The sequence below is a fragment of the Piliocolobus tephrosceles genome, chromosome 9 (genome assembly GCF_002776525.5).
Source record: "Piliocolobus tephrosceles isolate RC106 chromosome 9, ASM277652v3, whole genome shotgun sequence".
Classification (NCBI taxonomy): domain Eukaryota; kingdom Metazoa; phylum Chordata; class Mammalia; order Primates; family Cercopithecidae; genus Piliocolobus; species Piliocolobus tephrosceles.
The window spans coordinates 85,678,501-85,693,537 of record NC_045442.1 but is presented as its reverse complement, the minus strand read 5'-3'; the positions used below and the strand labels follow the sequence as shown (position 1 = coordinate 85,693,537).

Below are 15,037 nucleotides of genomic sequence, written 5' to 3'. Positions count from 1 at the left end.
AGATCAAATATTTCAGACTGTATTTATTACATTAAGTATTTATATTCAGACCAAACCTTTAAAGCATGATGTCATATAGGAATGGAGGCCGATTAGATCAATTCAGCAGAATTTGCTGTAACTTAATGGAAATCAAATTGTGTGTTTTAATTTAGTGTCCAGGAGGTAGTAGCATGTTCTCAGACTGCATTTAAGGACCAGAGGGCTCTTGCATAGACTTTTGTGATGGCACAAGTCTGCCAGGGGGAGGGAGGGAGTCATGGCCTTTTAGGGGTTTCATGGGGTGGGGGCGGGCAGGGAGGGACTCACTGACTTTGGTCCACACAAATGAGAGGGGAGATGAATAGAAGGTTGCTGGTGAATCTCGTGGCGCACCCTCAGCCCTGTGTTTGCTGTCAATACCCTGAGTGCAGACGGATGCCATTAGTCATCTTGGAGTCTTCACTGGGTGGTGAAGACATGGTCTTTATCCCTTAGCAACCTGTGGGGGACTCTGTGCTGAAGGAGAACATCTGTTGCCATCTCTGAATGAGAGAAGACAGGAAATCACAAACCCCAAGGAGATTACTCTTTCTATGAGAGTAATACCTGGTCAGTTTAGAAAGTGCAAAACTTACAATAAAACACAAATAAAAAAAATTCATAGCCTCAACACCCAGAACCAGATACTGTGAATATTTTGGTATTGGAACATTTTAAGATGTCACTTATGAGTATATCTATATCTATATCTATATCTATATCTATATATCTAATAAACTTGTATTTAATAACTTACAAATTAAAAAGTTTAAATTAAGAATTTAAATTTATACATTTTTCTATTTCTAAGTAAATTTATATTTACATACATATACCCATGATGCTAGATTGATGTGGTCTATGGCTATACATATACATATGTACACTATGTGCATATATGTGTGTTAGTATATGTGGATATGGATCATCTTAGTCGGTTTGGGCTGCTATAACTAAATATCATAAACCCGGGGGCTTATAAACAATGGAAATGTATTTCTCACAGTTCTGGAGGCTGGGAAGTCTAAGATCAAGGTGCTGGCAGACTCAGAGTCTTGTGAGGGCACTGGATTCATAGATGGTGTCTTGTTGCTGTGTCCTTGTATAGTGGAAGAGGAAGAGACAGGGTGACCCTCTAGGGTCTCTTATGTAAGGACATTAGTCCCTGAGAGATCTATACTCATGACTTAATCATCTTCCAAAAGCCCCACCTCCCAAACCTTGAGGTTTAGGATTTCACCATATGAATTTTGGGGTGGGAGGACATCATCAACATTTAGTCTATCACATGTGTATGTATTATACACATGCATATGTATTCCAAAATGTATGCATGTTGACTGACTGATGACTTATTGTTTATTTACTGCTCCTTTACCAATTCTTTAAATGTCTTATTTCATTAGTATCTTTTTCATGGTTCTAAATATCCTCCTTTAATATAATTTGTCATAGTTGTAGTGTGTTCTATATGGGTATAACTTATTCAGCTAGTTCCCTATTATTGGACCATTGGTTGATTCATGTTTTTTGTTGTTGTTATATGCACACAAGTATGACTTCCTTAGTAGTTAATTCAATTTTTAGCCCATTAATACTAGCTTAAACTTTTTTATTTAAATTTTTATCTTTAAAAAATATTATTTGCTTATCTTCTCTTTATTGTTCCAATTTTAGTGTATGTGCTGCTGAAGTGAGCACATGATAGCTTTTTGACAAATTAAAAAAACAAAAACAAAAAGTACTCTTCTATTCCCTTCTACAGCCCCATGTATAGAAATCAAGTAATTAAGAAGGGGGTTTTGAAAGTTTGTTTGGCTCACTCTTCAAAATTCTCTTGGCAGTATAAATTACTTTTTGGCCAGATGGGAAGATTTCACTGAGGAACAAATACAGCTGTGAAAAGGCGTACGGCTTGTGCCAAAGGCAGGGTAGGCATGCAGTGCCGGTGAGCGCAGTCACTGCATATACCCTACGTGCACGTATGTAGTGTTACGTGTGTGTGCATGAGTATGGTTGCAGGTCTCGTGTACATCGTGGCGTCCTCTGGGGGATACTCGGTACAACTTGGGTTCTTCAGCTGGTCATGGAATTGAACCAGAAATTGGAATAAGCTGTGGATTGTGACTTAGAATTGTCCTTTCATTTGCATGGGGTTGAGGAAATAATTGTTTGAGGATTAAGTACCAGTTGCTTTATAGGATTTATCACCAAAGTAGATGTGTTAAGGCGCAGAAGCTGAAGCTTGAGTGGATGAAGGTGGGTCCTGTGTCTGGTTAACAGTGGGGTCAGGGGTCAGACTTCTTCCGACCACCTTCTTCTGACCACCTTCTTCTGACCATCTTCTCCCGACCACCTTCTTCCGACCACCTTCTTCTTTTCATCACCTTCTTCTGCCCTACACAGATGCACTGGGCTTTCTGGCCCCGGAGACGTCCTATTGTCACTTGTTTATAGGGTTTCCATAATGATGACTTGGTTTTAGGGTAGACTTTTTCTAAGTGTGTTTGTCACTTTATGATGTAATAAAGAGGCAGAGTCTAGCTCCTCTCATGACCAACTCAGTGGCCCCATGACTAATAGTCACAGGCTTGGTGCAGTTTTCAAAGCCCTGTCAAACATCATACCTTGAGACCCACAGTGGCCACTGCGATGGCTTTGGGCCATCCCGGTATTCTGCTCTGCTTGCCTCTGTGCAAATGGCTCCAGTTTATTGTGCATTTGGAGGGTTTTTGGCTGTTTTATAACATTTTGTCTCTTTTCTCAGTATTAACCATCAATGGGTCTGCCACTAGTAGCCACATTTCTTTCTAGTTTGTGGCAGTCTTGGAAATCATACAACTTATGTTAGAAATAGAAATGCACTTTGCACATAGGAGAATCTTTAAGCATTTGGTGAAGGTCCTAGTAGCTGGGACTACAGCAGTGTGCTACCACACCCGGCTTTTTTTTTTTTTAGATAGAGTCTCATTCTGTTGTCCAGGCTGGAATACAGTGGCATGATCTCAGTTCACTGCAACCTCCACCTCCTGGGTTCAAGCAATTCCCCTGCCTTAGCCTCCAGAGCACCTGGGATTACAGGCGCACACCATCATGCCTGGCTAATTTTTGTATTTTTAGTGGAGATGGGGTTTCACCATGTTGGCCAGGCTGGTCTTGAACTTCTGAACTCAGGTGATCCACCTGCCTTGGCCTTCCAAAGTGCTGGGATTACAGGCATCTGCCACCACACCTGGCTAATTTTTTGTATATTTTGTAGAGACAGGGTTTTGCTATGTTGCCCAGGCTGGTCTCAAACTCCTGGGCTCAAGCGATCCACCCGCCTCAGCCTCCCAAAGTGCTGGGATTATAGGTGCAAGCCACTGTGCCCGGCCTCTACTTGAGCACATGTTTCATGGCCACAGTGCATGAGCTTTGGGTCTGGATTTTTACTCAGTAACTATTTACTAATGAATCACCCTGGGAACTAAATATCCTCCTTTAATATAATTTGTCATAGTCGCAGTGTGTTCTATATGGAGGATGAAGCTCCATCATGTTATTTCAAGTTCTCAAAAGTGTTCAGGGTCCATGAAGTTGTTTGTGCAGGCAGCATATTGGTACTGTCAGATCACTGAGAAATCAAAATCATTTTTTTCCTTTGCAAAAAATGGCTATAGAATTCAAGGGAGATGCTGATTGTTGGACAATTTAAGTTAACATGTGTATGTGCCCAGATCACTGTATTTCCTATCCCCTCAACTGCTTTTCTCTTTAGGGTGATGACAGAAGTGTCTGTTGATGGGAGACATAAGGCAGGGTGTGACCATCACACAAGAGAGAAGGACTTTACCCTCCCTTTCTCTGCAGGTTCTGCCTCTGTTAAGGCAACCCACAACCCTGTGGGATGGCCGTGAAGTTACTGTGAAGTCGTATTGACCATACATGATTGATCACTGAGCCATGTCTCCTTTGTGCAGATGGATCCTTGGATGCAGATTATAGACTTTATACTTTTGCTTGTTAACCATCTCACCAGATTTGTCCCCTGTTTGCTTTTAATCTTGTTTCTTACACAGTGGCCTCTTTCAATCTTGTCCATACCTCTGTCTTGGATCCACACATCTTCCCAGTTCTCATTCAGGTATGGGCAGGTTCAGGGGAAGCCCCTTTGGCAGCTTCTGAGGACTTCCCTTCAGATGGCCAGGGCTCATTTGCCACATTCCTGGGTGTGGCTGTTACTGTGTTTTTGTGTCCACCTACAGGCATCTGCCCCCTTTGACGGACGCTTTAGCTGCAGTTCAGGCTTGGGGTGCAGATGAAGAAAGGGTGCAGATGAGGAAAGGGAGTGATGGCACGTGTCGGGCTGTGTGCCCAAAGCTCTTTTTTTTTTCTTTGAGAAGGAGTCTCACTCTTTCACCCAGACTGGAGTGCAGTGGCACGATCTTGGCTCACCGCAACCTCTGCCTCCTGGGTTCAAGCAATTCTCCTGTCTCAGCCTCCAGAGTAGCTGGGACTGCAAGTGCATGCCACCACATCCGGCTAATTTTTGTATTAGTAGAGACGGGATTTCACCATATTGGTCAGGCTGGTCTCGAACTCATGACCACAGGTGATCCACTCTCCTAGGCCTCCCAAAGTGCTGGTTTTACAGGTGTGAGCCACTGTGCTGGGCCCCAAGACTCTTGTTGGTCAGTGCGCACCTATCGGAGTCAGCTGTCTGCTGAGGAATTCCACTCCTCCCTGCCCCTGCCACCAATGGTCAGGAACTGGAGGGATAAGTGTGAAAACCCTGTGAAGCTTCCTTAGGCAAAGGCCCAGTGAGTGCAGTCGGTTGCCAGCCCCATGGACATGGGACTGGGTGTGGCTGGGTGAGTGTTTGGCAGCTGGAGGGGCTTTGGAGATTCTTGCTCACTGAAGGAGTAAAAACAGACCTGGCTACCCTGTGCACACTTCATCTTCCTGGATCACTTTGCCCTCAACTCACCTCTGGCCAGTATACTTAAAAAATAAAAACAAACAAAAAAAACTATCTTATTTTCTTTTTGATTATGGTAAAATACGCATAACGTAAAATTTACCATCTTAACCATTTTTAAGTGTGTGACTCAGTTGTATTAAGCACATTCCTGTTGATGCGCAGCCAATCTCCTGAACTCTTCATCTTGCAAACTTCCCACTTCCCCCATCTTCCCACTTCCCCTCCCCCACCCCAGGTCTGTGTCATTCTACTTCTGTCTCTGGGAATTGGAGTACTCTGGGGACCTCACAGAAGAGGACTCCTGCAGGATTTTTTCTTTTAGTGACTGGCTTATTTCACTTAGCATAATTTCTTCAAGGTTGACCCCTGTCGGAGCCAGTGTCAAAATTCCCTTCCTTTTGAGTCATATTCCATGGTATGTACCGTCCTTAACTCTTTTTAACTACAGGGTCCTTGGCTTCACTTGGTCCTCAGTTTCCCATCAATCCAGTGCTGTGTGTGTATGTGCGTAGGGGGTAAGCTAGGCACACATAGACTCTTCACCCTGCTGCAGCCTTGGTTCTGTGAGTTAATTTATTCCTCTTAACTTCTAAGTTTGGGTTTTGAGGGCCAGCAGTATAGTTACGGGTGGCTTTCTTGGGGTCCGCTGCAGGTGTGACCTAGCGGCTGTAAGCTATGGCTCCAGGGGAAGGAGGCTCTGTCACTTCTACGTCTGGTACATGGCTAGATTTCCCACTGAGTTACAGAACATTGAACTCACCATTGATGGTTACATTGAAGCAAGGCCTTGGCTGGGTTAATACCAGCCTGAGATGGATTGAGCCCATCTTTCTCATCTGGCCTGACCCAGGACCGGCTACCCAGGGCTAAGCCTGAGGACGGTGGCCCCTTCCAGGTCCTTGAGAGCCTATAGCCCTAACCAATCTCTGCTCTCAGATGTGCCTGCTGGGTCTGTCTTTGATCTTCCTTCTTTTTAACATTCATTTAAAATTAACATTATGTTTCTAAACTTAAAAGAAATTCATTTTCATTGTAGAAAAACAAAAAAAATTCTAAATAGACATAGAGAGGAAAATATAAATCTACAGCATACCCGCTCCAAGGGGGACCACCATTCTTAATAACTTGGTGTCTTCACACCTTAGGTGCTCCTCACCAGTGAGTGCACTTGGGCAGGGAGACTTGGAGGAAGACAAGGGCCCCTGAGGGTGGGTTCTAACCATCAGGAAGGCCTGAGACTCATAGAAGGCATTGTTCCCAGCAAAAGCTGTCATTCCCTCTGAGAGTCTCTCAGTGACTGGTGTCAGGGTGTGGCTATGCCTGTGTAAGAGCCCCTAGGAGAAGTGGAGCAGCCAGGCCCCAGGGTTTGACTAAATGCATGACAGGCTGGAGGCCAGTGGGCCTGCAGGGCAGTGGGGCTGGTCCTAGAGCTCCCTTGCACACTTTGCGTGTGTGCTGCCTCACACTCATTCTGGTATCTGCTGCCTACTGGATCAGCCCCTCAGTCAAACTTGAGGCAGGAGGTGAAGCTGCATTTAAACCTCCCATTATGATACAGGAGAGGGAAAGGTCACCAGGAGGTTCTGGTCCCTTCTCTACAATAAACTGCAAATTTGGAGACTCAGTTTCCTTACCTGGAGAGGGAGATGAGCCACGTCTACAGTGTGGGTGACCATAATGTGATAAGAGGAGCAGTGGGTGGTAAAGGTGAGCTTCCCTTTGTCTCTCAGCGGCTTGGCAAGGAAGAGGAGGATTCGTGAATGTGCTTGAGGGGAGCAGAAGGTACCCTGGCTTTGGCATTAGGAAGGCTGTCTTGGGAAGGGAGGGTGGGGACGTCCCAGCTGCTGGAAAAGCTGGTGCAGCTGCAGCTGCCCCTGGGGTTGATCTCTGAAAGTGGATGCCGGGCCTGAGTGGCCTTCCAGGCTCCAGTGAGCACAGGCATTTGTCTCACGATTACTGCCCCTTGGTGGTTTGAGGAAGGACTCCAGAGCATGCTTAGAAAGGCAGGACAGCAGCTCAAGGCTCACTTGCAGCCTGTGGACATGTCCAGGACTGCAAGGGAGCTGGGACACAAGGGTGCTGACCTTGGTGCTGACCTTGCTGCAGACCTCAGCCTTGGCTGGGACCACTTCAGAAATTCCATCTTCTCCATGTTTTCCATTATCACCAGCCAAGAGGCAACACATGGGTGAGAAAGATTGACCTGGGCTTGAACCCACACTAAGCACTTTCCAAATTGGTTCCCTCTGAGGTTCTCAAACCTCAGTTCACGACACCCCCTGGACCATAAGCAATATATAACAGTTAACAGTTCTGTTAATTCAATGGTTAGATCCAAGCAGCTCACTAAGTATGTCCTGACAACTTAGTAGCTATTTGAAAAATAATACTTATACAATGAAAGAAAAATAATGTTTTTCTTTTCTTTTTCTTTTTATTATTATTGTTTTTAGAGACAGGGACTTGCTCTGTTGCCCAGGCTGGAGTGCATTGATGCAATCATGGCTCACTGCACCCTTGAACTCCTGGGCTCAAGTGATCTTCCTGCCTCAGCCTCCCAAGTAGCTAGGACTATCAGCACATACCACTGTGCTTGGTTAATTTATTTTTTATTTTTATTTTGTAGTGATAGGGTCTCACTATGTTGCCCATGCTGGTCTTGAACTCTTGGGCTCAAGCGATCCTCCTACCTTAGACTCCCAAACTGTTGGGATTATAGGTGTGAGCCACTGCACCTGACTGCTTTCATTTTTAAATGGCCACTATTCCTTTCTAAGGGGCTTATGTGCCTTATAAGCTTTGTACAGCTTCTCTAATCTTGGAATTCTTTTAGACTCTGCCACCCACATTTTATATTCCAATGTGGAATTTTGTGTGGTACTTGCAAAATCCAACTTCACAAAGCGATAACATTCTTGACAGGAATGCAGCAGGATCTTGTGGTTAAGCCGGGAACTGCCTGCAGCCAGCAGCTTGCCTGGCACCTGACACGTGTGGCTGGGTTTCCCTCCATTTAAGGTATCCCCCAGTACCCCAGTGAGTTCTTAGGGGTGCTTGACACAGTATGGGAATGTGGAATGACTTGATGGGATCCTTCTTATAATCCTGCGATGTAGGTATTACCCCATTTTACAGAAGTAGAGACTGAGGCTCAGAGAAGCCAAGATATTGGCCTAAGGCCACACAGCTCCTTGGCAAGGGAGCCAGGACTGACCGGGTGTCCCTGATGCTCTGACATCCCTTTGAACGATTAACTAGGTCCCTTTGAGGTTCTGAGCACTTGTCCTTCTCCCTTTAGTATCTGGCACCAGAGGGAATCAATCTTTCTGTCCTTCAGAACTCAGACCGTTCCCTGTCACCCAGCCCTGAGAGGCAGAAAGTGGACAGTGATGGGAGCCTGTTGTTTTTCCTTTTCCAGGGGGCCCACTGTGCTCTTGCTGTGTCCCAGACCCCATGGGACTCTCCTTCCTTCCCACCTATGGCTGCCAGAGTAACCGCACGGCCAGCGTGGCCGCCCTGCGCATGAAAGCCCGTGAGCACTCAGAAGCCGTCCTACAGTCAGCCAACCTCCTGCCTTCCACCAGCAGCAGCCCCGGCCCTGTCGCCAAGCCGGCGCCCCCAGATGGCAGCCAGGACAAGATCTCTCCCACCAAGGAACAGAGCGAGGCAGAGAAGAGTGTATGAGGGTCTACAGTGCCCTGTCTGGCGTGCCCTCCCCCCGCCCCTGCTTCTCCCAGCCTCAGACCCTACAGAAAACTCTCCAAATAGCAAGGAGAAGCCTGCGGCCCCAGGGCCTCTGCATGGACCCAGGACGGGCAAGTGAGACCCACAGCTCCCTTGGCACCTGGAGGGTCCCTCTGGAGTCCCACCAGCGCAGCTGTATTGTGGTGGCTTCTTTGGCAACAGATCCCGATGGCACTTGGTGGCAGCAGAGCCCTCTCTGTGAGGAGCCTCCCTGGGATTTTCATCCAGGCCCAGAGTCTCGGAGGGAGGTAGATTCCTCATCCATTACCCTTCCTATTTCCCCCCTGGGCTGCCTTTGAAGGTCTTGTCAACCCCAGGAACTGTGGCATGGGCTGAAGTTTCATGATAAGAAAAGGTCCTGTCCCCCTTACATTGTTTGATAACTGGGGAACTGGTGGAATCCCAAGCGGCTCTTGCTCCCCTGGGCCAAGACAAGCAGTAGTGCCCTTTCTCTTGTTGGAGAATATTGGTTGTGGGCTTGGTTAGAAAGTGAGAAGATGTAGGGTAGGGAGGGGCCAACAGGACACAGCCTGTCCCATAGGTCCATGGTGGCTCTGACCCAGGAGATTTCACTGGCACATCTGGCCAGGGGTACTGGGCTAATCACCCGGACCATCTGCTCCATGAACTGGGGTCTGCCGTCTTGACACTGTGGGTGTGGAACCAGTGTGGCCCCAGTACCTGAAGCACTCACCTGCAAGCCCTTCCTCTCTCCCAAATAGACCTGTGGGTTGATGGGAAGTGAAGCAACTGAAAAGCAGCTCTCTGGTCCAGGGGGCCTAAGGGCCCTTGGAGAGGGAAGAAGCCCTTCAGGAACGCCTCTGAAATAATTGCGCATACGGATGAACTACCTTTCCCCAGGTGCCTGGCATGTAGAGGGGGCTCTTCAGTGCTGGTGTTTTTTACTGAGGGAAAAAAAGTAGGAAAGCAGACAGGAATGGCGTATGTGCAGAAATGGAGCATGGGGAAGACAGCTTTCTCATGGTGTGGAGAGCATTAATTCCAAAGGGCCAAATTTCACAGAGACTTCTGTTTTGGTCTAGTGTGGCTGTTTTCTCTGGTGTGGATGGTGACCTGGAGGAGATCCAAGGGGAACGTGCAATAGCATAAGCTCTGCCGCTTTCTGGCAGGGGCGCCCAGCACCTGAAAGGTTGCAGTCTTTAGTGGCTTTTGCTGATGGTGTTTCCATGCGGATAGTTATTGCCTTCATGATGGTTATTTTGGTTTCAGTTATTATCATCGAAAGGTTCTACTTTCACATTTCCTGTTCCCTTTTTACCTTACCCCACTCCATGACCCCCAAATAATACTCCTGAGTGTATCGTGCCTCGTCTATGATCACCATGAAGCATTTGATAAAACATACTGTCTCCTTTAAAGAAAAAAAAATCAAATCCTTCTTCCTGCTGTATTTTGCTCGTTGAGTATAAAGATGAAACAATTTGCCAAAAAGCGGCAAAGTTGCTTCCGTTTCCCTGTAATTACGAATGTTTGGTTGAAGGATGTGAGCTCAAGCCCTTATGTACACTAACTCTTCAATCTAATTGTTTGATTAAACTCGTATTTCCTCCAGAAAGGTACATAAATAAGTGAACTGTTGAGCAAATTAAGAATACTTAACAGCATTGCATCTGAAAAGTAGTTATGCTGATTAAATTTTGTGTCCTTGAGGACTTTCAGGAAATTACTTTTGATCGTCAATAACACAATTAAGTAAACTACACACACATTAGCATGAATAATTGATAAGAAATTATGTATTACCACGAAGCACTGATTTAATAATTCATGATGCGACACTCTAGTGACTGTGCAAAACTGGATCATATCGAAAAGTCTGCCTGATGTTACTGAAAGAAAGGAAAAAAAAATGAGCACCAAACCTCTGCAGAGATATTGAGTACTTAGTTTTGTTGTACAAAGGCAAAAAGTAACGATGCATGATGTAGTTTCTGTTTGTTTAAATACCCAAATAAATTTAGAGGAGTTAAAAGAAAGACCGAAAAAGCTCAGGTCCTCTCTTTGTTCCTCCCAGCCCTGAGGCTACAGGGCTGGGTGGAGTCTGCGCTCTTCAATTTTCCACTTTGGCCAATGTGCAAATGGAAACCTGGAAACTTCCAGGAGGAGGGCATTGAGGCCTTGGCTCAGGAACCTTTTAGTGGATGCTGGGACAAGATAGGGTCCTCTGTGCAGATCAGAGTCCTCCCCAAGTCATTGACAAGCACTGTCTTGCAGGGTCGTTCTTCCTGGAGCCCCCCGTAGGTTGCCCTGTCTGCAGGAGTTCATCACGTGACTGTAAAAGGCAGCTGGGCTTCAGTATGGGAAGGATGCTGGGGCCCCAGGGATTGATTAATTAATTATTATTATTCATTTATTAGTTGAGGCACAATGAAGTCCATTCCTTAATGCACTCTAGGCTTGGGTAGAAACCACTGAAGTTGTGACTGTGACTGGGGCAGCAGCCTGGCCTTGTTGGGGATGACAGCCTGCCCAGAGGAGGAGCAACTGTGGCATGGCAGGGAGTCAGGGCAGGCATCCCTGGCATGGGACTTGGGGCACTTGGGGGCTCCTCCTCCATTTCTCGGTGGGTGCCCAGTGTCTGATCTCTCAGTTGGGTGGAAAGAACTTCCTTTGACTCTGCCACTGTCTCATTTCCTGGAAACTTTACATAGGTTAGCATATTTAATTCCAATGATAAACCCACAATGTAAGTCCTACTATTCCCGTTTCACAGTTAAGGAAACCGAGGCATAGTTAGATTGGACAACTTCTGTGAAGCTACATAGTTGATAGCCTTTGATAGGAAGAGGGAAAGCTCGACTTCATTGGCTGTCACACAGAGAGTGGTTAATAAATGACTTGATGAGATCAGCTGGGCTCAGTCTTCAAGGCCAGGAGCACCATGGAGGCATATGAGGACCCGTTGGTCCCAGCAGGTTTCACAGATGGTGAGTCATGGTTTGCCTTTGCTCACTGTCTTTTGGGTTCTGTCCTGGGTGGGCCTGTGGGAGGGGAGGATGAACCACCCCAGCACCCTGTCAGATGTCTCCCTCCCCTGGGTCCAGCCTGGCTGGGGCAGGGGCCAGCCTGCCCCCGTTTTATCTGCACCTGGCCTTCAGGTGTGTGCCTGTCTAAGAGCAGGCCCAGCAACAATCCCTGAACTCAGTGGTGACCAGAGCTTCTGGGCCCCTCCGATGGATATAGCAAGACAGGACACCAAGAAGGTACCTGAGACTCAACCAGTCCACTTAATGGAAACTCTCTTTCTTCCTAATTTTCTGGCTTCACCAGAAAAAGTGAAGCCTTTACAAATTCAGAGCTTGGTTGAAGTTGGTTAAGAGCATGTTTCCCTTGTTCAGAATCCTACCCCTAAGGGCTGTGTGACTCTGGGTGAGTCACCTAACCTCTCTGTGTTTCAGTTATCTCCTACGTAATAATGGCACCAGCCTCCCGGGGCTCTTTGGAGATTAAATGAATGGATAGCTACATGGTGCCTGGCATGGATGAACTGCAGTATAAAAGCCAGCTCTTGTTCCACCAAGCCTCACACATGTCAAAGGCTTGAAGACCTTTTTCAGGTGAAAACCTCACTTTCTCAAGAAGAAAACGATGGAATGGCTCTCAGCTGTGCCTGAGCCGACAGAGGGAGTTGAGGGAGTTGGGATTGCCACACCCTTCCCTGAGCAAATTGTGTGGGCTGTAGGAGGGTTGATTTTCAGGAGGATGCGTGTGCCCAGGCACTTGAGCTTGGAAGGGAATCTGCGGTGGCCAGAGGCAGGGGTGGGCATGAAGGCTGGGGTAGGGGGAATGTCTTAGAGAGAGCTCTTCTAGTGGCAAGTACTGGGAAGCACTGAAGCCAGTTTATGTCAAAAAGTGCCTTTAGGAGGAGGATACCAAGTGATCTCATGGAACTCAGGATGGCTGAGACTCTAGTCCTGGGACCCCAGTGAGACAGGTACCAAGAGGCAGGGGGTTGTCAGGAACCTCCTTCATTTTCCCCTGCAGCGCGGCCTTCTCTGCTCTCTCACAGCCATCAGCCAGGCAGGGATCGCTGTGGCTTTCCAGCCTCAGCCACACCCCTTGGGGACTTGAGCCAGCAGACCCCTCTGGTCTCATCAGGAGTGGTCAATCGTGGCCACTCTGGCCCGGCCCTGCCCTGCCCTGGGGAGTGGACATGGCTCTAAGTCTCTGGGCTGGGGATCTGGGCCGACACCCAGCATATACCCCCATCACCCCCACGGGGATGGCACCAGAGGCAGAGAAGGGCACAGATGTGGAGAACACAGTTCCTGCTGAGGCAAGTTAAACCAAAGGATGATAGGTTTCCCTGAGACAGGGACTGTAAGGGCTTATATTTTTATTATTTTTAACTGATAATGCAGCTTCATTCTGGGCTCCACTCATGAACACTGTCAACCTACTTTACAGAATTCCACATTTGGCTATTTTTCTCATCAAGACTTGGCCAAATACCTTCTACAGAAGCTCCAACAAACTCTTGTAGGAACAGAGCGTGTGCCCGCCGCACCCAGGAAGCTCAAAGGCCCTAAGGCTGTGGAACACCCAGCTGTCCCTTTGAGCCGTTCCCAGCTGCCCGCTTGTGTCCAGATCACACTCCCAATGACAACAAAGCCTTGGACTCCGAATTTGGACACCCTTGGCCCCAGCACCACCAACTGCTGTCTGAGGGGAATGACATAATTAGTGTCGGACTGGCAGGTGCTTGGGGCCTGCAGTCCTTGAGGCCAAGAGCAGTGACCCCAACCTTCCTCCCAGCCTGAGCTGTTCTGGCAGAGCCGGGCCCCCGGCTCTCAGTCCCAAAGCAGAAGGCAGGGTAATGGGTTTGGATAAACCACAATCCATCCCCCAGCCCCCAGGAAGAGCATTTTAGAGAAGGTGGTTGCCTCTGCTCAGATATAGACTTTTCAGCTGCCTCTTTCTGAGCCACCTCAAGGCAAAGCGAGGCATCTCGGTGGAAAGCAGCTTCGACTGGTGTCCTGGAAGTGCCTAGGGCCTCTCCTACCCAGGTGCCCTGGAAGCGCCTAGGGCCTGTCCTGCACCCTGTTGGAGGGACCAAGAAGACTGGCCTGGGTGCCCACCCTGTGCTTGCTGCTCCTGCCTGCCATCTGCTCACCGGCCTCTTAACTGATGGCAGAGCCCCTGCCAGGCAAAGCTGCTTCTTGTCAGAGCCTGGCTGTGTGCAGGATGGGCCATTGCTCTTTAGCACACCTCCTTAGGTCCTGGGCACCACCCCCTCCGTCTTGCTGGGTGCATTGTCGGACAACGCTGGAGTTGTGGCTGCCTGACCCTGGCCTGGTTCAGCTGGGTGCACCAGATGCCACAGCAACCCCTATCTTGGGACCTCTGCTATGGCTGGGAGAGGAGGCTTGCCAGCTGTTGGAGGGCTGCCAACCCTGCCTGGGCCACACAGCGGTGGGGGGTTGAGTGGGAGAGGGCACTCATCCATCCTGAGCCAGGGTCTAGAGAGCAAAGGAGGATGGTGCAGGAGGAAATTACCCAAGCTGGTGGCCCACCAGGTCAAGGGCTGCCTGGCAGCTGCCAAGGGGGCAAGGCATTCCTTGCAGTCTCTGGTGGCCTCATTCCTCCACTCAGCAGAGAGAAGCAGCCCTTGCCCTTGCCCTGGCCCTGGAGACCCTCCTCTGAGGTGGAGTTCCCCATGCATGGTAACACTTCAGCAGGGTTACCGCTGCCTGGGGCGGAGGAAGCATCCCAGGCCTGGGAATCAGAGGCCTGACATTCCTAGCTATGTGACCGTGGGCAAGCCATTTAACCTCTCTGTGCCTCATTTCTTTATCTGTGTCATGGAAAGAATCATCCTAATTTTGAGTACAGAGGGTTATTGTGAGGAGTCAAGGAAATGATGCATGTGAAGGCAGTTTTTGAACCACTCTCAGGAGAACAAGGTCATTGGCAGCACATGGTGCTGTTTGAAGCTGCCTCCTGCTGCATCAGTGTGGCCTGGCAAAATGCAATCTAAGAGCAGAGAGGAGGCAGTGCCAGGAAGTGAATTGTGTGGACTCTCCCCAGGGCTTTGCCTGCCTCAAGGCCCCTCCTCCTCCCAAGGTCTGGATGGGGCAGCGAGAGGGAGCTAAGTGATTGTGTAATGGCCACATCTGTCAGCGCTGGCCAAATGTTTTTTTCAGGAGTCAGGGAGCTAATGGCCCTGCAGCCGGGAGAGGGTTTCTCCTAAGTGCAGCACTTTACCCGGGAACATAAGAGCAGCATGGCCTCAGGCCACAAGGACCCAGAGAACAGCTGCTCTGCTGCAGACTTGAATTAGTGCCCTTTCCC

At 48.3% G+C, this 15,037-nt stretch overlaps 1 protein-coding gene across 1 annotated transcript in view; it reads left to right on the top strand.

Moving 5' to 3' along the window:
• DRGX (dorsal root ganglia homeobox) overlaps nt 1–10,722 on the top strand; it is a 32,452-nt gene extending 21,730 nt beyond the window's left edge. Inside the window, exon 7 of the mRNA XM_023230112.2 lies at nt 8,400–10,722. Within this exon, the coding sequence (XP_023085880.1) occupies nt 8,400–8,665 (266 nt within the window). The 3' untranslated portion in view covers nt 8,666–10,722. The remainder of the gene's footprint in view (nt 1–8,399) is intronic.
• The last annotated feature ends 4,315 nt before the right edge of the window (nt 10,723–15,037 follow it).